The sequence below is a fragment of the Cottoperca gobio genome, chromosome 7 (assembly GCF_900634415.1).
Source record: "Cottoperca gobio chromosome 7, fCotGob3.1, whole genome shotgun sequence".
Taxonomy (NCBI): domain Eukaryota; kingdom Metazoa; phylum Chordata; class Actinopteri; order Perciformes; family Bovichtidae; genus Cottoperca; species Cottoperca gobio.
In genome coordinates, this window is record NC_041361.1 from 9,970,918 (window position 1) to 9,993,249 (window position 22,332).

Here is a 22,332-nt window from a genome sequence, read left to right on the forward strand (position 1 = left end):
TGAATCAAACACGACTCAGGCGTTGGAGAGTACGCATGCTGTGAATGGGATTCGCAACCTTTCCTTAAAAGGTAAAGAGATACGTCTGTAAACGCACGTCTGGCGTTTTATTAATCGAATAAGTTGCAAAGTTTAAATTAGGCAAACTTTAGTCAAAAGGCTATTCAATGCACATGCGCCTCCTCTTCCTTCCTGCCGACGCCAGTATATGTGTTGAGCACAAGGCATCATGAAAAACATCAACATTGTTGCACGTTTAGCCATTTCCTCGTTCAATTGTTTTTTGATTGTTTGTATCAAATGACTTCTGGATATGTAAACGGAGGCTCGTATTTGCCCCTACAGCCTCATAAAGTGTATAACTCATAATAGCAGAGAAGAGGCAAATGCATATTAGATCGGACTGTGACTTAGCTTTTCACCTTACGTATGTATACGCCTCATGTGTATGTGTGCGTAGGGGGAGAGGGAATACTTCCAGTAATCGAGGCTGTAATATTAATAAAAAACAGAAATGATTGTGAGCCATCTTGTTTATTTGTGATTTTACATCAACAATGGCGGGGACACACAATTCTGTATTTCACAGGAGAAACACCAGGAAACGAGCATATTGTTAACATCAATATATAACAAGACGTACATAAAGATTATATTCAGTGCAAAACAACTACGCTATGTCACCAGCACATTAAAATAAAAATTCCCTTACTTTAAAATCCTTGTAATTGTAGCAGGTATTATCATACACAGTAAATGTGCGTTATAGGCAGTTTTAGTTGTTGGGGAAATAGCTTGCAATCGAATCAGAGCGATGCCACAAGTGAGGAATATAAATTCAGCAAAGGCAAAGCTCTGAGTTTAGGTAGTGCCGTGGTACAATCTCAAAAATGTTTGCTTGTCTTTGAGCTAATTGTCTTCCCAAGACCCACAAATTGTCTTCAACAAGTGTATATTGTATATTGGGTAAATGCTACATACATAACTTAATAATATAAGGTTGATATAGAACACTTTTAAAATTAAAACCATATGAAATCTCTATATTCAGAAATCTCTATTGCAATTTCCCCAGGTTTAGGTAGCATCAAAGGATTTCAAACGATTGCATTTCCCTGGTAATCCTAGAAAAAAGATGTCTGAGGAGCTAATGGCTATCTTTGTCTAGGCCATTCACATGAAAACGAGTAAAACAGTAACAGTAACAATTATAATAATAAAACTTGTGGTTTCTACACAGACCGTTAGCCGATGTAACTGCTGCGATGATGTTTGAACACTACTACTAAGTTATAGGCCTACATTTCGCTTACATTTTCGGATGGGCTACTCTGAAATGACGTCCATGTTCTTTTAAATGTAGGCTATAATCTATTTACAACACAGGTCGGCACTCGTCATGTTTTGATCTTAATTGGCTATGCTTTTGACACAGTTATTAAAAGCAAATTGTAAAAAATAGCTAAGCCATTTTCCATCTAACATGCGTTTTACTTTGCCCTTTTTTTTGCAAGGGCGAATGTTCTATCAAAGAAAATAAGCTACAAGCGTTTGTAGCTTCTACAGAAAAATTCCAAATGCAACTCATGTTAGGATAATCGTGAGAAGGGAGAATTTTGTCTATTTATGACAACAATATTAAGAAGGATTCCTGTTCCCTCTTGACAAAATGAAAGGTTGGTCATAAAGTTGACGCTCTCTGCCTCCTTGTGACTCTTCGTCTGTTTATGGGACCTCTTTTTTCTCTTTTTCAGCCATATAACCATAAAAAGGACCATAAAATCACTCCTTGGTTTCTTCTTTCTCTTCCGCTTCTTTCTCTTCTGCCTCTTCCACTTCACCGTCCTCGTTGCCCTCTTCCTCAGCCTCAGCCTCAGCCTCAGCCTCGGCTTCAGCCTCTCCTCTCTGACCCGGAAACTTGTCTTTGTTGTTCTCTTTTTTCCACTTCATCCTCCTGTTCTGAAACCAAATCTTCACCTGCCGCTCGGTGAGGCTCAGGGCGTGGGACACCTCGATCCTTCGCTTGCGGGTCAGGTAAGGGTTGAAGAGAAACTCCTTCTCCAGTTCAAGAGTTTGGTAACGACTGTAGGTTTGCCTTCCATTCCGTCTTCCTGGGGCTTGAATGAAATAAAGCCATAGGTTAGCTGGGCTGACCACGGTCCCCCATAAAAAAAATAATTCAGAATACTTATAATAAATTCTGCTTTTGCTTCCCCTCAGCATGAATACTATTCGTTCAGCTTTCACTCCTGTTCACATTCACTCATATAGAGCGGGGGAAGTCCTTTTTTAAAAGTGTGATATGGTTCAATGTATTAGTCTTCAAATATTAGCAATACTGTTCAAAATACGTCTGGAATTTTCCAAAAGTTCTTTTATGTTCATACCATTTACAGACCTGTCTGCAGGAGCTGTGATTTTTTACACCCAGTTCACGAAAGAGTTACTGTGTGAGTGTGAGCAAATACTGTATTTATATAGAAATGGGAATCAATTATTAATTCATTTATCTAGGGGCAAAAGTGTCCTAAATTGCCATCAGTTTATTGATGCTAAATTCCTACAAAAAAAAATCAATATATTGTATTTTAGATTAGTATTCAAACAACATGTAGGAGCACATAAATGAGTATGGTTTTCCTCACAACAGGGCCTATACAAGCCTAGGTGGATATTTTCAGTCACACACACGTACACACACACAGAGTGACACACACACACACACACACACACACACACACACACACACACACACACACACACACACACATATACACACACACACACACACACACACACACACACACACACACACACGAAGAGAGGAGAGGAGAGGGGGAAAGTATGCGAAAAGAGGGAGATTAAGCTACCCTGTAACAACAGATGGGAGCAGGCTAATGATAAATATCTCTGTGAGTAGATAAAAATGAAGCTTACACCTGTGTGGAGTTAATGTAGCCTGATAGCCTGAACAGAATGATCCATGAATGGAGGAGGTAATATCTACAAAGCCCTTATGATTATGGCTGTATGAGTCTGAGCCACATTGGGCCTGTGGGTCAAATTACCCCCAAACCCCGGATTCTGGATAATCGGGCATGTTGTGTTTCAGCTAACCCTCCTGTCACTCTGCATGCTACTGGTGTGTGTGGCAACACCATATTTTAAACTATGACTTATTCATCCTTCCCCCTAGTGCGTTTGCAGTTTGTGAAATATCTTATGTCAACGATAATTGACTTCAAAGAGCGTGTGTCAAGAGCTGTGATCAGCAATTCTGTGTTTAAAGGCACTTTTGAAAGCAAAAATTCAGCCCTGTATGGACATGTGCTGCAGAGCAACAGCAGCCTGCAGTACATGTTGTATGTGCCCCATCATGTTCCTATACTTATTTCGTTTTATAGTTAAGAGACACAGTTACTGTATACTCAGGAATATTTAGCACACGTGCACACAAACACATACACACAGGCAGACACACTGACGCACACACACACGCGCGCTCACACAGAGTAACAGATAAAGAATAGGAAATAATTGTATGATTCTGACCGTGGGGTCTCATCCAAGGAAACATAAGACTGGGAGAGGTGTTTTGATTTAAGTGGCCTTGTCCTTCTCCGGGGTTAGAGCTGCTCGACGATTTACAGTCTGGGTATTGCGCTAGGCTTGCGTCTTGCTGGGTACCATAAAGCGTTTGCCTCGGAAGGGCTTCATATCCATAAAATTTCGTTGCGTCTCCGTGGCAAGCCAAAGCGCATGGGTTTTGCTGGTATCCGGGGTTGGAGATCCCCGTGGTCCCGTGGTGGAAAAAGTCCTGCACATGATGGGACGGGTGCTGAAAGCCCGGTGCGGCTGCTCCGGGTCCGTAAACCAGCGTGTGGCTGCGGGCAACGCTTTGTGGAAACCTGCAGTCGTAGTAAGTTGGCTCCAGTGACTCGCCGCCTTTGTACTTAGAAAAAAGAGGGTTAACAAAATAGGAGCTCATGTTTAGTTAGCATCAAGCAGACGGGCTCTCTCGCAGTAGAATATCTCCTTTAGGATGATGGCAGCCTTTTGTTTAGGGTCCCAACTCGCACAGCGCGCACAGGCAGACAAACCGGAACTAGGAGAAACGCTGCCCCTTTGGACAATATACGGCAGCTCACTCTCTCTGAGCCGTTCCTCTCATCGGATTTCGCTTGCAGTCGTGAGTGTTTTTTTCAGGTTTCGCAGGCTCAAACCCGGCTCATGGCATGTGCTTTGGATGTGCGTTAGCTAAGGTTAAAGCTGGCTTGCTCCAGCGGCACAGTCACAGACGCTGCTCATTTCTTTCTTTTTCCTTTTTTTAGCTTCCCACCGAACCACCCCCACCACAGGCGCCCCCCACCTTCCTCCACCCCCACCCCTTCATCTTCCTACGACCGGTCAGACGTGGGCCCTACGTATATCCACCTTGAGAGGAGCTGCACTAATCATAACCAACAACCCAAGAGGCTTTAAATATGATCAATGTTATGTTTATCACAAAAAGCTTTGTTATAAGAAGATCAATGGAGTTATGAAGTGGTTAAAATATAAAGACTGTGACACATGGTAGTACATTTCCACTATTGTCTGACTTTACAGTGCAGCTTGTTGTCTTTGCATGGAGGTTATGAGGTGTATAAAGCAGGGAAGGTCGCCTCTTTAAAAACGGATAAAGCTGTTATGAGTAGCTGTTTTCTCTGTCATCCCCTGCTGAAGCTTTTACACTGATTTCTAGAAAACAGTTGAGCTTTTATGAGCACCAGGGGGTCAACATAGCATTTGGGAAGTTCATGAAAACCAAAATGTTGCAACAACACAAAACAATACTAGAGAAAGACAGCGTTGAAGCTATGACACACAAGTAAATAATATATGAGAAGAAGACAAACACATCATCCCCGTGTAACCGAGTAAAGGCCAGGGCGACACACTTGCACCATGCGCTGTAAAACACCGACACACGCAAATATAAACACGACCTGTGAATACTAGGTGCCACTTACTGACCCCGTAAAAACCGACGAGGATCAGCAGTAAATCTCCCACGTGGAGGAGTTCATAAAATTTTACATTGGATGTTTAGCTACAATGAGCTCGCACAATTCCCAGCTCAATAGTCGTATGGGCTCTCTATCCAAATATGCTAGTGTGGATTTTGTGGGGTTACTAACGTTTTATACACATCATCGTAAAATATGAAAGGCGCACTGGGCGAATTTATAGACCTTTCACACTCTATAAATATGCAGATTGCCAATCATTGTTGCATACTTCTTGGGGACATTGAGCTACACACGTCACAACCAACACATATTAAGGATATAAAAAATAAGCAGGTTTTTAACTGTGCAGAAGACAATGACATTGTTATTGTTATCATTATTACTATTATTATTATTATCATTAGTTGTAGTTACATTACAGTTAAATTATATTATTAGTAATAATATAGTAATATTATTATTACTTCCTTGTTGCTGTAATATGTGATTATTTTATATAATGTTGTTGCTGTTTTTGCTATTTATGGTAATGATGTTACTTATGCAACTGTTATTAAAAGTCTTTATATATATTTAAAATAAATATGTCTGTGCATTAATTATGTTATTATGTTAATTATGAATGTATGTGTTTTGCAACTTCTTTGTAATTTACACCATGAAAATTAAAACCTACAATTACAAAAACAAATCCAGACAAGGAATCCAAACACATAATGCCGTATTATCCCGTCTGCAGATGCAGATGTTATTGCCCTTTGTCAAAACTAAAACCTGTCTGAGTAAAATTATCCTATTTTGATGAGCATAAAATGGGTAGCAAATAAAACAACAATATAACATCCTAATTAACGTATAAATGTAAGGACATCGGATACGTTTTTTTTTACTGAAATAGTGACAAAAATAAAAATAAAACTGAAAGTCAGAAGATTAAAGAAAAGAAAAAAAATCAAATAGAATAACAAAAATCCTGTTTATGCACACACTTCGTGTCCAACAGAACAACCAGCTCGCTGTAGACGAAGTGCTGCTTTGTGGCCTATTACACATAATGCGGTGAGTGACCATATCTGTCATTTTGTCATCGATAGGTTACTCTTCATTTTTCAGCCAAGCCACAGAGCTGTAAAGAAGCCCTTCAACACACAGACCCTGCTCAAAACGTGGACCAACAGCGTCATCTAGTGTTCAGATGTGTCCCTAAACATGAAAGAATCTACCAATCAGAAACAACTGTGATGTGGACAGAAAGGGTCTCCACATTTGTCCAAACCTTGTATATATCCCATCTTTAAATAAAGCAGAGTTAAAGAAGCTGTTAGCCAGATATGTAACTAAATGCCCCAAGTCTCCTCTGTTTTACAGCAGGCTTGAAATAGTTGTTGTACTGTATCCTTTTCCTGTCGTGGCCGCTACCTGATCTTATATTAGAGAGATACCAGTGTTCTGCAGCACTCGTATTTATGCACAATAACTATTGACGTTTCCTCATCTAATTGTAGGCTAATAGACCACTCATGTGATGAAGTGCGGGAGGGGGGGGGGGGGGGGGGGGGTTGCGGCTGGCCCATCAGGCAAAAGTCCCCTGAAAGGTGCGCATGACTCTCCTTTGAAGGAGTCCACCACCACCGTCCATTAAAACCATAAAGTAATTTAGCCCAGACGTCTAGCCAGTTAGTCGAGTTTGCTTTGTTCGTCTGCATTTGAGACAAACAGCCGAGTTCCAACAGGGGCTGTAAAACTGGCATTTTTGTCAGAGCAGAGCGGAAATGCACTGGATTAGGCTTTGAAATTACAACATCCTGTCCGTATTGTTTGCTACCACAAAAAGGCAATTTAGGCCTATCCCAGGAAACAAACGTGAGACTTGGGAAAGTGTCTCTCACTTTAACTCTCAGAGGTTCAAATTTAGACTCGGATTTTCTGATCGCCATGTGGACCTGCATGGCGAAAGTATAACACTAGCAGTCTATAAGATTATTAAGATGGTAATTCATTAAAGAAAATACCTCATAGCAGTGGTTAAGATTTATAAACGAATTCGTTCGTGGAAATGTGACAACGGCATACAACAGTTGTGGGTACTTTATACTAAAGGCATATAAAACAAATCACACATACCTCATGCATGTATGTTTTGCTCTTTGTCTATCCGAATGTTTTGTGTACAATTTAAGAGAACTATATATTCATTGCTGCTGATCACCCAAATTAGTTAAACGTAAACAAAACAGCAGAATTAATAATTTGCTGCAAACCCGGTGCCTATGCTAAAGCTTATGCGTGTGTTTATTTGGTGTGTGTGTGTGCACTTATCCATGAATACATATTAAACTGAAAATGTACATGGCTGTGGATTTAATACAGCTAATTAAGAACCCAATTTAAAGCAATTTAAAGCTACATTAAAACAATGTTGACTTTCTAAAGCCTGAACTGCACTGACAACTTAAGTTTTCGACCTCGCCATTATTTGCGGTGGCAGAGCTCATTTAGGCCTTAGCTGTACTTGCAGGAATGTTCGTCGGGCAAAACATGTTGGACGAAGAATTGTGAAGGCATAGTTCTTTAGTAAACACACATCTGTTTGCAACGTGTAGCTTAACCAAATGGTAATTCAATTTCCCTGCGGTTTTTTTAATCAGGAAAATAGTTAAGCTGATATTGAATGAGATTCTGTTTGCTAGGCCCTCGCTGCAGCCATGTACTAAATGAGTTTGTTCGCAAACATGATATCCACGTTGAGTCACAATGAATACAGCATACAAGCACTTAGTGATTAAGTTTATATTTGCAGAGGTCTATATCTACACTCTATAGTTAAACTTGTAGGCTACAATCAAAAAAAGAGATGCACAAATACAACAACTATCACAAAAATACAAGACAGATAAGTCCGATCGCAGATGTTCTGTTTCTGTACAAAATACTACACCTGCACAACAACGTACAAAGGAAATAAACATGAAAGAAAACATTCACATCATAAATTATGGGTTTGTGAAATTCAAAAGAATTCAAGTATTTTCTTTCTTCAGACAGTTTTAATGTGTCCAAACTGCACTTGTATAATTTCTCTTACAAAAAAACACAAAGGTATTTCGAAGTGAAAGCCGAATGTAAGTTGATTTTTTTTTTTCTTCTTATACGGTGGACACATACATGTGCACTGGAAAATAACATAATCAGCATTAAACAGTCTCGAAGATAAGGTTAATAAAAAATCCGATAAAGTGATAAATATGAAGAGGAGGGCAAGGGGGTTTTGGTACATCTGTGCTGTCCATGTGACTAGTGGTTATTATGGTTGTTTTGTGACTGCAGTCCACATTATTGTTCTTTTCTGTCGGACCTTTCTTTGTTCATTTTCTTCATCTTCATTCGCCGGTTCTGAAACCAGATTTTGACCTGCCTCTCGGTCAGATTCAGGACCCTCGCGACCTCGAATCGGCGGTCTCTAGTAAGGTACATATTGAACAAAAACTCCTTTTCCAGTTCGAGAGTCTGGTACTTTGTGTAAGGGCATCGCTTCTTCCTCGTGGAGCGGGCGTGTATCCAATTTGCCACAGGGTTATCTGCAAGTAAAAAACATATTAATAATAATACAAAATAACAGAAGATATAGTCAACACTTTGAGACATTTTCTAAACTGAAACCATGCCAAATGACGACAACATTAGTGTTGAGCATTTAGAAAATGTGCTTCTGGATTTACAGCAAATATGTGTGCTCATCACAAGGTGCTACATTTGAAAACAATGTCAAAGCACACACAGGTTTGATGCTTATCATAAAAGCTAAGCTAATAGTAAACATTTTGAGGAAAGATTCTCAGCCTCAGACTACCCAACCCTACACTGATTTGCTTCCTTGTCCCCTTGACTTGTGAGTAACACCGTCGTAAAATACTGAATGCGCTTATTCACTTTATTGGCCCATAAAATGGCCCGTGGTTCAAGCCTTTACAGGTCCGTGGTGAAAGTCCTCCAATATGTCTCTACATTCCTCAAGTTGGCTGGAAAAGTCATGCGAATTAGTTTTCCTAAAAAAAATGTTTATGTGCAACTATATGCATAGCATCTTCTTATTATTATATGGGAGAATAATGTATTTTACCACTCGGGATGAAACAGAGCCTAATGTGGCTTTCCCTCACAAGACGGGCCTACATTAATAAACAGCACTGAAAGTCGTCTTATAGGGCTGCATGTGCCGTGTGTAATGGCACGGGGTCAAAATATGGTCGTAAAAATGCACCATAAAGCATTAACTGATGAATATTATTTCATATGGCCGTGAAGGTTGTTCGCTTAAAAAGAACAACTTGCATGTTTTTAACATTATGCAACAGCCTTCCAAATTCAACGTCTTCCTGTAGGTTTGAGTCCATGTTTACAACCCCGTCTCGTTTTATAGCCCCAATATTAGCCTAGTAGCGTTTGTCAGTTCCTAAAGCTTTCCCCCTAACAGAGGCGATTCTGAGCTGAGCTGAAAAGGGAGGATGAAACACCTTATAATTTCACTTTATGCATGACGTTTAAATGGCTCTCAGCAAAAGCAGTTTTACACATTCACAAACCAAAACTTCCACCCGGTTGTAAAAGACAGTAGGAGCTTGAACTTACTCGGATCTAGCTCTGGCTTCTCGTCTTTATGTTTCCCTGAAGCCAGGAGCTCCGACTCGGGAGAAGGGATATTCTGCTGCGTCTTGTCTCGTATGTCAGTAGATGAGCAGTACAGATAATCCGCGTAGGTCCGTCCGCTGGAGCCGAGACATTCGGCGGCTCTGTGCTCCTGATAGGCGTCGGGCTTCAGCCCATAGTGCCTGCTGTTCCCCGGATAGCCATGGAAAGGCACGGCGCCTGATATCGGCTCCAGCCATGACCGCATATACCTCGAGTCTGTGCCTAAGTGAGGTTGGTGACTGTATGGATGGTAAACCACTGATGACTGGGGGTGTACAGGGGTCCATGAAGTGGAGAAGACGGGAGGCTTGGGTGCAAAGCTGCAGGAAGGATAGTCACCACACTCCGGTACTAGGGACGTCGGACGCGGGCCGGCTGAGTGCGAACCGGCAGCCGAATACCGAGCTGCAGCAAGGACATCCTCGTTTTCATGGTTGATCAAGGAGTCCACATAATAATTACTTATGGGACCCGTGGTCGACATGTCGAAGCTTCCCTGACTCTTTTACATGCATCCGATTATTATATGGAGTGTATGTGTACTTTTTTATCTAGCCATAGAACAATCAAGGCAGGTAATTATTTCTCAACGCTTCCCTGGCTGCGATTGGCTGCTTCACCGACACGTGATTATATTTACCCCCACAAAAATTGTACAGTGGATCAATGCGCCACTCATCCTGGGCTCCCAATGCACATAAATCGGATTAAAGAATTTGCTCTTTTGCTCTCTCTCGGACGTTTTAGAGGTAACTTTAACAACCATGTTTCTTCTTAAAGAAAACGTGTCTTTGTAGAGCTAATGGTGGATCTTTATGTAGTCGCAGTACAGACCTGCGCACATTACGTCTAAAACCGAGCAAGGCACTATTTGATGGTGTAATCAATCTCTGTCTGGCGAAATCCGTAGCCCCTGTTATTGCAATGGATAGTATTACAGCATTTGAGTGTTTATTGAATCGTTGACGCCTTTTATCTTTATCAAAGCGGCACATTTGATAAGGTGTGTCTAACTTCCGGTGGATTGCCGTTTATTTCTTAATAGAGAGAGAAGGCTTCACAGTAGCTACATATAGCCTAGACAGGCGAGAGAGAGAGTCAAAATACGGGATGCAAGATACACCAACAATTAAGTTTGCAACGTTTTAACGAGGGAGCAACAGACCAACCATTTTCCAAATGGGATGTGCGGAGATAGGAGAGGAGGGGATTCAGATTCTTGACAAGCAGCCCACTACAGCGGGTTATATTCGGCTAGTGACCGTCCATGTTTTTATGCCCATCAATAAATTTTAACGAGGACCATTTGATTGTTCATAAACGTGTCGTTAATAAGACTGCATACGGGTTCCTCGCTCAACATAAAACCACTTTATGCATGTGAAACAATTCTTATCAAACAGAAAGGCCGAAGAGAGGAAACAGAAGACTGCAGAGAGCAGAGGAGGTAAAAAGGTTCGTTAAAGAGCTCACAAGATGAAAGCTTTCATAACAGGGACAATGTTACTGTTGCTTCTAATGGCAGGAATTGGCCGTGTTGCCCTGCGATATACGAGTGTAGCTTGTCAGTTAGTGGGCTGTGAAGCATCCCTGAACTCCTCGGCAGGGTTGCAGCGACACAGCAAATAATACATTTCTAATAAACGATGAAGCAAAAGAACCCCACTGTCACAGGGAATACAAATTAGACTAATTGTGACATAAATACTGAAAGTTTAATGCACATGTGCAGACTGGACGAGGTCGATAACAACATCGATGATGTATTATTAAATCCAAAGAGCTGCACACGTTATATTTATGTGGTGTGGTGACTTTGGTGCAAGAGTGTATTCATACATTTTTGAGAAACGGTGATGATGATGCTGATGAGTGTCATTGTGATGGGTTTTAATCTTGCGTGTATGTATGTTTTATCTGTTTTGGTGTGTTGTATGCTATTTATTTTTGTGCGATAGGTATGATGATTACCTATTTTTAGATTTTCTTTCACTTTTTGAAATAAAAGCTAATTGAATTATGGCAACATTTAAGACGAGTGAGCTAAATATAAGAATGTATAGATCTGCAAAAGTGAAATTACAGTAGCAGCCAAAGAAACCACAGGTCGCTATGCTGAAATTAATTCAAACTCATTGCACTGTGTTCCATAAATAAGAAATTACGGTTCAAGCAAAGACTAAATTTCAAAATAAACCTTAATTTACGAGGGATAATTACGCGCTCTGTAGGAAAATAAAAACTGTAAATTGATAGGATTTGAAAACAAATCTCTCCTTTGTCATCGCCAAGCTATAAGGATCACATGACGTCACTACTTAGTCTAGACTAAATACAACTTTAGTTCAAATTAATTCTTACACTTGGGAAATAATTGGTATAATACTCAATAGCTGGACTCCGTGATGTAAAACTAAATGTAAACAGTATGCGCATTAGCAAGTGCGATGTTTGTCATGGCTGCTGAGTTCAGATTCAACCATGAAATTTAAAAGGCCAGACGCCAGACCTTAACCCGGATAACACCAAACGGCGTCCTGGTGAGCGCTGATGAATGCGCAAGTCTGCGGCGAGTCAAACATTTTCCCCACAAGTTTACAGAAATACAGCCATTTAGTAAGTTTACCATATCTTAATTAAGGTTTTAAAGTTTTATGTTTTCTGCATGTTGAAGGTCCAAGTCCGTTTATTCTGCTGCTGCCATTAAAACAGAATGAAAATGCTCTTCGTGGCCATTTAATACCATAACATATGGTCATATAAATACATGATATAGCTCGTATCTCTGTCCGAAGTAATCCACTGAATAATCCTTTGTGTTGTCGTGGGTGTGCGCCTGTGGGTGTATGTCTATGTGTGTGTTTGTGTGTGTGTGTGTGTGTGTGTGTGTGTGTGTGTGTGTGTGTGTGTGTGTGTGTGTGTGTGTGTGTGTGTGTGTGTGTGTGTGAGAGAGAGTGTGTGTGTGTGTGTGTGTGTGTGTGTGTGTGTGTGTGTGTGTGTGTGTGTGTGTGTGTGTGTGTGAGAGTGTGTGTGTGTTTGTGTGTGTGTGTGTGTGTGTGTGTGTGTGTGTGTGTGTGTGTGTGCTATTAAGCATCTCCATGAATGATAAGTGAGGATATTGTTTAACAAAGTATCTATTCCACTCGTATATCCATGTCTGTTGTGCTTTAATAAACACTGTTGCATCATTAAATATTCCTTTGTTGTTGTTGATTCTTATTTCTGGAATATCTTTATTTTACTGTTATTATTCCTGAACACAAGTGGAGTTGCAACAAGAACCTTTAAGATTATACTGCCAAATAAATGCATCGTTTTTGCATTGCAGACATTTTTGTATTTCATATGTTCCCTTCTTCCTTAGCATTTTACACAGACACACACACACAGTCTGATAAACAAAAACAAAAACAAAACGTGCTCTGACAATTTCGTTTCGAATATATTTAATCCAGTATCACCAATATATGAAAAATAAATAATAGAAATTGATAAATGAAGCATCAGTACACATTTAGAAGGAGACACATAATACGAAACTGTTGGGTTTGCGTTTAGGTGGGCCGAGGTTCTCCATCGTCAAGTCAAGTCCATTTTATTCATAAAGTCCCAAATCACAGATGTGCCTGTGAAGGCTTTACACATGAGACCTTCTATCCTCAGCCTCTCTAAGATGATATGGAGCCTACTTTGTGTTTTCATCTTCAGGGATGTACTGGAATTGTCCTCCATCTCAAATGAAAGTAATGTATAGGTTTATAACAAATTAATTATGATGATAACAATTCCTGACACTGACTATACGTTATACGATTCCGTTTTATGTTCATAAAAATGAACACAGCTCTACTTGTGCAGTATGACGCAGAAGACAGGCCTATATAATATTCGCTTTACTGGGGTGAACAATGCTATTTTTGTCTTGGATTTAAGACAGTTATGTAAAGCTTTGAGCCGTTATACTTCAAGTGCACGCTATCGGACACACACATTACAGGGAGAAACAGTTTGGGTGCATTAGCGCCGTCGCAGTGCAGTGACGCTTCATATTAATGTGGAATTATTGTCAAAAACAAGTGTTTAAGGACATACGCCTTTAATCCATTTGCTACTGACCACCTTGGTTGAAGTCTTTGTTTCGCTTAATGTAGTTTTTAGAATACACATGCAAAGAAAGATAACTATTGAACAATGCAGCTTCAATTGGTATCATTAAAATGTCCGTAGGTTAAACAACACGACCCAATCTTCATAGCGGCACAGTACAGATGCGTGAATAGTAGATTATGACAGGCTGCAGATTATTCTTTCTTTTATTATAATCATAAAACAGATAGAAGCACAAGGCTCGACAGGCTGATCGAGGTAAATATGATCCATCTTCAATGTCAAGGGAGTCTGAACATTTGTTTTCACTTCCGTCAGCACAACACGTTTGTGTCATTGCTTGTTGGACGAATAAAAAACGAAAAATGTATGCTTTGCATTGCAACATGACTTTCTCTCATTACACAAGTGCGGTCACATTTGCAGGTTTGTGGGATGACACGGCGGAGGCACATCATCTATTATGTCAATAATGAAGATATTAAATGTAATTTCCACCAGGAAATAGTCCCAGCATATAACAGTATATTTGCCCATGAACCTTCAGATCAAACAAGGCTTTTCACTTACAAAGACACGCACAGTACAGTTTAACCAAATGAGTGGTTTATCTATATAGGCAACATTTAATCCATATTATACGCGCTCTATATAGAAAATGCAAAGTAGATACGACAAGTTATTTACAACTAACATCTGATGAACAGAAAAAAAACGCACAACCAAAAATTACTGTGTGATCTTCTGGAAAGACAGAAAATTATCCGTATTACCCAAACTGTAGCCTACTACCAATGTCCTCGACAACCGCTTAATTTCACAATTTCATCAAAAGACGCCTCTTATAATTCATTATTTAAGACCCAAAAGCATTTCCAGATTAAGAAACTTGATAAAAATTCCTCCGTGTCCTGAGATTTATTCCAGACCAATAGGCCAATAGATATCCTCACGGTGACTGGGCCTGCCGCAGTGATATACATTTTGCATTCTGGTCCTACAGGACAGTTTTTCTTCGTTAAAAAAGACAAAGTAATTCGTATGGGATAGTGTTCATGATCCCTTGAATTAGAAAAGCAATCTCGCTATTTGTGGCATTTTTGTAGCCTAAATGTCGTTTCTGCTATACAGTTTAGTTAATTACAGTTTCAATCAATGCCGATAAAATTGATTCCCAATTGTTAATTGTAATTATTGTTTTGCTGATGTCGCCAACAATGTTTAAAGTAATACAAAATATGAACATTTCCCAGTGAAAGAAAGTTAACGTCCATCGTGTTCTATATTGAATCGTCTTTATCTTAAAAAAAAAAAAGTTTTGTACTAATCATTTCTCCCTATATCTCACAAGAAAAGCTAATAATGTATGTCAAAGAAAGAAGAAAAAAATAAAAAGGAAAGCCGTTAGCATAGTTGGTTCATGTCTGATCATGCCAGTGGCAGTAACACATCTTGAGCTGTCCCAAGGAAGTGGCTGACTAAAGCCTTTAGTTCCTGTGCACCACTACAAAGTGAAATAAATTGCTTTATGTGTATATGGTTTTAGGGGGAATCTGTGCAGCTCTCGGGGCTGTTTCCAGCGCTGTAAAGTCTTTGTCAGTGATGCATTCCAAGGGAGACACTCATTCACTGAGCTGAATGAAAGTGACTTTGGATTCCAGACTGTCTCTTCCAGTTGCACTACCGGGGAGGGGGGCTGAGAAAACAAGGGGAAATAGTGACCAGGATAAACACTGGACTGCCTTAAAGGAAAGATGCTGACTGCGCAACAAGAACAAACTGTTCCATAAATAAGTCCATGTGTTTCTTTTAAGCTCATCACTTTCCTGAAGACTTTTATTTTCCTTAATGGCCTATATTAATTTCACCTCTGCTGAACACATCACTAATCTTAATAATGAAATGGAATACTCGATTAGGCGAGACTTAAATAAAGTTAGGCCTATACTTGTAATAGTTAATGGTTCACTGACGTGCTACCGATATAAGATGCCAGCAATTAGACTAGTTGAATAATTTAGTTACAGTAATCTAAAAATATAATTTAATAGCGAGGCTATTTTAATCAACATAAGATAGAAGTATTCTTATCTATAAACTCGGCTAAAATCTTTAAAATATGGGTCTTAATTGATCAAATTAAGGTAATATAATGCATTAATATAAAATACGGAAAAAGGCCGGAAAAAAAAAAAACCTATTCAATAAAACAAGACAAATAACAATTAAAGCATGATATGAACGAGTTCAGCTATGTAATGCACAAAATAAAGTTTGCAGGAATTTAACTGAAAAATCAAAAATTAAAATCAAATAGGCCTCAATTAGCTAAATGTGACTTCTAATGGGATGATTGCTGTCACGAGTGTCAGTGTAAGTGTTCCTATGTGTGTTGAAGTTTGTGGAAAAAATGTACTTTCAAAGTAAAAATAATTCTAAATCATATAGTAGGCCTATCAAATATATTGTAATATTAGGCCACTTCTCTGTATTAAACGTAGCAGTAAATGTTAAACTGGGATTGCACGGCATTTTGAAATAATACATTTTAAGCAGCCGTGTATTAGCATTAACGAGAACAAGACGTATGCTCACACACATAAAATCATGGAAATGTCAATATGCATCCATTTCCTGTTATAGACCCAGATTAATTTGTCAGATAATTGAATGAGTCAAATATGTGGCATCTATCTACTGGTATCTATCTATTCAGATCATCATAAAGCAGCTGAAACCATTAAACCTCAGCAGACAGCCAGTGATGACAGATGCAATACAACGCAGTCTAAAACTTTACCCCATGTTGTTTACAACCTATTCTCCTTCTGAGAGCCTCAGAAGGTTTTACAGCCCACCACAAAATAACAGCAAAGAAAGAAAGCGTCTCTGTCCAAGGTATTGCAGCTCAGTTCATTTACAATGCCATTTGCGGGGACCTGGATGACTATAGGGGGTAATTCAGCGGAAATTGTGCCCTTGATGAAGACGAACTGACGTAATCAAGGCAGTTTCTTGTTGCCGAGCCAGGAAGCCAACCCCAACAACATGAAACTACCTAAACCACACTTCAGCTTCGCGCAAAAGGGGGTTTAAAATCCATGGAAAGGACAAAGCATGCAAAAGCCAAGAGAGGATTAACACTATTCAGCACAAAGAGAAAAGGCGAGTACCAACACAATAAAACATAACATTGTCTAATAAGGCTGGATATCAAGCTTCTTTCGAATCACAACCTATATAGCCAGGCATGCCTTTACTCGTTTTATCATAAAAACCGTATCAGTCTTAATATGATATTGTCCTTATTCCATAATTAGCATTGAAGCGGTACATCAGAACCATATCGGCTGTTCCAAATAAGCAAAACTTAAAATAAATAAATAAATCGGTCACAGTAAGTAGACAGAAACATAATGCAAAATATTCAACAATCAGCATTTTGATAGCAGCGATAAAGAAAACAAAAATCAGCAGCACGCTGATTGATCCACAACTTATAAACTATCGACGTGTGCAGGCGTGCACCATGCGTGCCACAAGAGCTGTCAAGCAAGCTCCCCCTGACAGATGTGGCATACTTTCCAAAACAGGAAACAACAATATTACGTGAAATGCGAGTCCTACCTTCACTTGCATCCTGCAGACGCCTCTCCGGTGCGTTTAGTTATCCACGTGTTTGCCATGATGCCTGTTGTTATTGTTCCTGCAGCCGTCGCGGTCCCTTTTATCCACCATCTTTCTTATCTCCTGCTCCCATGAAGCTCCATTATCCCGGGTGGAGGCGGCTTGCTCCTTCCAGCCCAGCGCCCCGGCTGGATCCTGCACATTGCAGTCTCTGCTGTGTGGATTAGCCCTCCTCCACACACACCTTTAAACGCATCTTTACTGCTGCAGCACATTATATTTGCAGATCATAAAATCCACCCCCAACGCTTTCCAGGGCGAACCTGACATTAGAATTTTATGACCTTGACTTACTGTGGTCACCTGGATAATATTTAAATCAACGTTATGGTCTCTCACTTCTATTAAAAGTGCCATGATCTCCTTCTCTCATCCGCAGTATCTCTCCCTCCCTCTCATTTGCACCACTATGCCAGGGGAAGGACAAAGTTGGTAATACCTTTCCATTTCCCCCTCCTTTTATTGTTTTGGAATCGTTTGCCATGACATAGCTTCATATCGTCTGGTGCATGCACATTACACTGCACGAATATGCCACAGCAACAGACACCAACGAGGAAGCGGCACAAGTGGCTAAACATTCATTATAGCTCAGCAAAGTGAAACTGCTTACATGCCACGAGTTATTTATAGACTGCTTGGGATAGCCTCCTCCTTTCGTTTGCTTCATGTCATATTATAATTGCCATTACGAGATAATAGCACCTCATTGTTCCAATGCTGCTGCAAGTTTTCACCTGGAACTCAAGTCTAGTCTGCAGCGTTTTAGAGTTCATATCAAGGCACGCCGTGGGTATGTGAATGTGTGTGTGGTGTGGGTGTGGGTGTGGGTGTGTGTGTGTGTGGGAGTGGGTGTGTGTCTGTGTGTGGGTGTGGGTGTGTATGTGTGCACATAAAGAGAAATTTGATAAATGATTATTGAATGCATTACAAGATGACACATGCATGTCTGTCAATATCTGTCATGTACATGCATATGTATGGGGGTGTGTATGTGTGTGGGTGTATGTGTGTGACGGTAGAAATCTCTTCAGGAATAGTTATAAACTGTACTGTGTTCCCTTTCTCGGCTCTCCCTGTTGAATTTCTTGAGCTTCATGCGTCTGTTTTGGAACCAGATCTTGACCTGTCTGTCGGTCAGGTTGATACTCCGGCTGATCTCCAGGCGGCGCTCCCGAGACAGATACATGTTGAACAAGAACTCCTTCTCCAGCTCCAGCGTCTGGTGCTTTGTGTAGGGACACCGCTTCTTCCTTCCACTTTTGGCTGTTAACCAGCTTCCCGTTGTCTTTTCCGCGGATAAATCATCTACCGGAGCAAGAGAAAGACAACAATGAGCAACTGTGGCCAAATCCGGACAGTCATTTTGAGTAGAGATCATATGCAGCTTCTTATCCTCCTTCAATACACTGGATGCTCGGCACACGCCCATATCTCACATGCACATTCAGTAGCGTTCATCTGGATCAAAATAGTTTAGAAGACTAGTTTTACCTAGATGTTGACTCTCCGCGACTCTCACTTGAACAAATGAACACTGCAGAACATCCCACCTTTTGCTGCAACTCCTACTGCTTTCAAATTGCTTTTGTGTGATGTACAGCTATTATTAGATCAAATCAAACTAGGGTGTGTAAGCACTTCTTTTGTCTGTGTTGGACCTCAGACTCCCATAAAATGTTATTACCTTTGCACGCCGGAGTCAAATGAATTTTTTTTTTTTGGAGGTTCGTCCTAAAACCAAAGGAAGTCTCTGTAGCATAATATCAGACTAGAAAAAAAAAAAAAAAGACAAAGAAACAAGGAATGTCGGTGATGGCAGAGAACACACACTGCTGCACATTCAGTTAATTTCTTGATTAGGTTGCACACTCTAGGGAATAACGCCCCTGTTGCGCGCACACGCACACCCACACACGCGCGCGCGCACACACACACACACACACACACACACACACCCACACACACACACACAACATGTAGGTTACAGTAATAATTACCCTAATGTGAACATTCAGTGTGTAGCCCACATTTAATCATTACCAAAACATTTAATTCAGTAATATGAGATTAACAGGACACACACATACACACATACACACACACACACACACACACACACACACACACACACACACACACACACACACACACACACACACACACACACATTCAAAAATACGGTCCTATTGCCTGGCTATATCTTCTAATTAAATTAAAATAAAATAAAATTAGCTTATTGGTCATTATGTATGGAGCTAACGCCATAAATAACTAAACGCACTGAAACTAATTTTAAATAAGAGATAAAGACAAATGGCAGAGGGCTATGCAATAACATCAGTTGTAGCTAGCATCAGTTTCTAGCATCAATGTCTTAAGGGCATAATAATAACTATTAGTATTATTATTATTATTATTATTATTATTATTATTATTATTATTATTATATGCATGTGTGTGTTATCAACCGATCGGTTGATAACATTTTCAGTTAAAATAGTTGTACATATTCGTGTTTTTTTTATCTAACACAAGAAGACAAATTTGCTTCATTCTTATCAAGCTACCAGTGTTAGCATGAAGGAAATGAAGGAAGAATAGTACTCAGAAGTGGACTTTGACTTTAAATTAAAATGTTTTAAATACTGGACTGATCGTGAGTTAACGCTGCATCGACGCAGCGACATGTAAATGTATTTATGATAAATATAATAGTGAGAATTGTTCCCTATGGTTTAAAATAAGCCAGGGCATTGTGACAAAAGGTTTTTAACTGTGGAGCAAAACCGTACCATTTCATGTTGGCTCAATACCAACTTTTTTATGCGTAAAATGGTGCTGTTAAAAATGGTTACGTCTCACAATGTAAATGGCCCATACAACAGAGAGAAATAGTAGGTGAGAGTGTGAGATAAGTGAGAGAGTGGGATATGTGTGTGTGAGCGTGTTTATTTCGATGATAACTGCCCATCTCACATTCTCACATTAAAAGAAAAGGTGTTAAATGCCACGGGAACCGTAACCCCTGCTAGGCGAGGCTGTCAAATGCCCATACAGCCCGTAAGACTGCATTCAAAGACATGTCTGCGTTATTGGGCCATGACACAACACAGCGTGCACACACAGCACTGATAGAATACATGCACGTGTGGAAATACTTTTCCAAATGATCTGTGTATGCATGTGTTTTGTATGAATGGATATGTACGTGTGTGTACGGGAGGGGAGGGGGGGGGGGGGGGGGGTAAAGTAGTGGTCTACCTTTTAATTCCCCGTCCGAGTTATCTGAACAGCTGTCACTCTTGGCCTTCTCTTCCTTCCTGCTCTGACACTCATCTGACTTTGAAACCTGCGCCGATTTGCGGCAACTTATTTTCGATTTTGATGCTGATTCAACAGATGTCGCCAAGTGGGTCAGAGAGAAGACGGAGGGGAACTGCTGGTCGTCGTCATGCGGCCTCTCACCGTTATACACCTGGAAGCCGCCGCTGGACGAGGCGGTTTGCTCAGGCCGGCAGCTATTGTCCCCGAGCCGGATGTAAGTGGCCGACTCTGTTGTCTGTTTCCTCTTATTGCTGTCATCCTGATAGAGGCAACAAAACGCCTCCTCTTTGACGTTGCCCGCTGGAAACGAGCAGTGTTGTAAACACTGGGCAACAGGTTGTTCGTCCCTACTGGTTTTGGAGCCTGGGGTCCATGTGGCCAGCTGTGTTGACAGGTAGGGCGCATCCTGGAAGCCGCTGAGCGACAGACCGCTCGGAGGAACCTCGTCTCTTTTGGAGAGTGAAGATGGTCCAGCCTTCCCAATGTTTCTCATCACTGAATATCCGTACTCTGCAGCTGTGTGGATGTACATCCCGGGGTTGCTGGAATAACCCTCACCCCTGAAGGAAGATGATCCTCCCATTAAAGAATCCATCAGGAAGTTACCGGGAGCTATGTTATTCGGACATGACATTTTTGTATTTGACAACACAGTAATCGTTTAGTGTGTTCCACCCAGTCTGAACTACGGGATTCCTCCAGGAGAATAAGGACAGTATGATGCTGACATCTTTTAGAGGGGGGTGCAAAAATATCAGTAACATAATTATGGATGCTGGGAGACATGTCATGTGATTTTCAGACCAATAGCGGCGTGGAAGTGGCCTTGATGCTCCAGACTAACGTGACGTCAGCGCGGTCAAGTTTGGGAAGCTGGAGGGTTTTTGGTGGAGCAAGAGCGCCACCTAGCGACCAAACGCCTGTCAGGACAGCAGGCCCACACCAGGGGGAACAAAGGGCGACTGCTGCAGTAGAATTTCTTTAAGGCACTTACTACGTGGCCTCTGAGTATCTTAATGCGGTTTAAGTTCAGAACTTCAAATGTTCAAAAGAAAATTAATTTCGTCAACGTATGATTTCCTTTTCGCCCTGGCGCCAGCGATGTGGAGATCGAGGAGCCATCGAGGAGTTACCATAAGAGGGCACAGTGTCTGTTGTTTTTGTTTGTTTTTGTCTATTTGCGTTGTTGTTGCCACCGTTTAAGCAAGGTAAGATGTGCGCAGGTGTGTTATCCAAAAGAAAATCCGAACAGAAATGCGAATGAATCAGAATTAATTCTCAACTTGGAAAACATCGTCAAATGGCAGAGTAGGTTTCACGTTGTGAAGTAGCATAACAATTAAAACGTTCACTTTTGCATTTGACTAAAGTTAAGATTATGATATCTTCTGAAATGTGTTTTACCGACATCCTTTTGTAGATTTACGGTAATACATTTCATGCATTAATTAATAAAAAACATTATACCAGGTCTTTTATTTTGAGATTTCAGATTATTATTTTTTATTTA

At 40.4% G+C, this 22,332-nt stretch overlaps 3 protein-coding genes across 4 annotated transcripts; all 3 read right to left on the reverse strand.

Moving 5' to 3' along the window:
• Nucleotides 1-565: 565 nt before the first annotated feature.
• On the reverse strand, nucleotides 566-4,269 carry hoxc8a (homeobox C8a). Its single transcript, XM_029435123.1, has 2 exons — nucleotides 3,553-4,269; nucleotides 566-2,117 (listed from the first exon to the last, which is right to left on the reverse strand). Exons 1-2 carry the CDS (start codon nucleotides 3,986-3,988, stop codon nucleotides 1,783-1,785), a joined length of 771 nt encoding a protein of 256 aa, XP_029290983.1. The 5' UTR covers nucleotides 3,989-4,269; the 3' UTR covers nucleotides 566-1,782.
• Nucleotides 4,270-8,143: 3,874 nt separating this feature from the next.
• On the reverse strand, nucleotides 8,144-10,281 carry hoxc9a (homeobox C9a). Its single transcript, XM_029435122.1, has 2 exons — nucleotides 9,642-10,281; nucleotides 8,144-8,590 (listed from the first exon to the last, which is right to left on the reverse strand). Exons 1-2 carry the CDS (start codon nucleotides 10,183-10,185, stop codon nucleotides 8,346-8,348), a joined length of 789 nt encoding a protein of 262 aa, XP_029290982.1. The 5' UTR covers nucleotides 10,186-10,281; the 3' UTR covers nucleotides 8,144-8,345.
• Nucleotides 10,282-18,272: 7,991 nt separating this feature from the next.
• Nucleotides 18,273-21,552, reverse strand: hoxc10a (homeobox C10a). 2 transcript variants are annotated; one of them, XM_029435119.1, is made up of 2 exons: nucleotides 20,790-21,552; nucleotides 18,273-18,803 (listed from the first exon to the last, which is right to left on the reverse strand). In XM_029435119.1, exons 1-2 carry the CDS (start codon nucleotides 21,454-21,456, stop codon nucleotides 18,526-18,528), a joined length of 945 nt encoding a protein of 314 aa, XP_029290979.1. In that variant the 5' UTR covers nucleotides 21,457-21,552; the 3' UTR covers nucleotides 18,273-18,525. The 2 variants fall into 2 exon arrangements, with proteins under 2 accessions (XP_029290979.1, XP_029290978.1); XM_029435118.1 differs by having other exon boundaries at nucleotides 20,760-21,552.
• Nucleotides 21,553-22,332: the final 780 nt, after the last annotated feature.

Bases quoted from the DNA above. Each gene is read 5' to 3' on its own strand.
- hoxc8a (XM_029435123.1), bottom strand. From the start codon at position 3,988: ATGAGCTCCTATTTTGTTAACCCTCTTTTTTCTAAGTACAAAGGCGGC. The intron at 2,118-3,552 runs GTCAGAATCATA...ATTTCATTCAAG, and splicing joins TCCTTGGATGAGACCCCACG to CCCCAGGAAGACGGAATGGA.
- hoxc9a (XM_029435122.1), bottom strand. From the start codon at position 10,185: ATGTCGACCACGGGTCCCATAAGTAATTATTATGTGGACTCCTTGATC. The intron at 8,591-9,641 runs GTAAGTTCAAGC...TTTTACTTGCAG, and splicing joins GAAGCCAGAGCTAGATCCGA to ATAACCCTGTGGCAAATTGG.
- hoxc10a (XM_029435118.1), bottom strand. From the start codon at position 21,456: ATGTCATGTCCGAATAACATAGCTCCCGGTAACTTCCTGATGGATTCT. The intron at 18,804-20,759 runs GTAGACCACTAC...TTGCTCCGGTAG, and splicing joins CTCGGACGGGGAATTAAAAG to ATGATTTATCCGCGGAAAAG.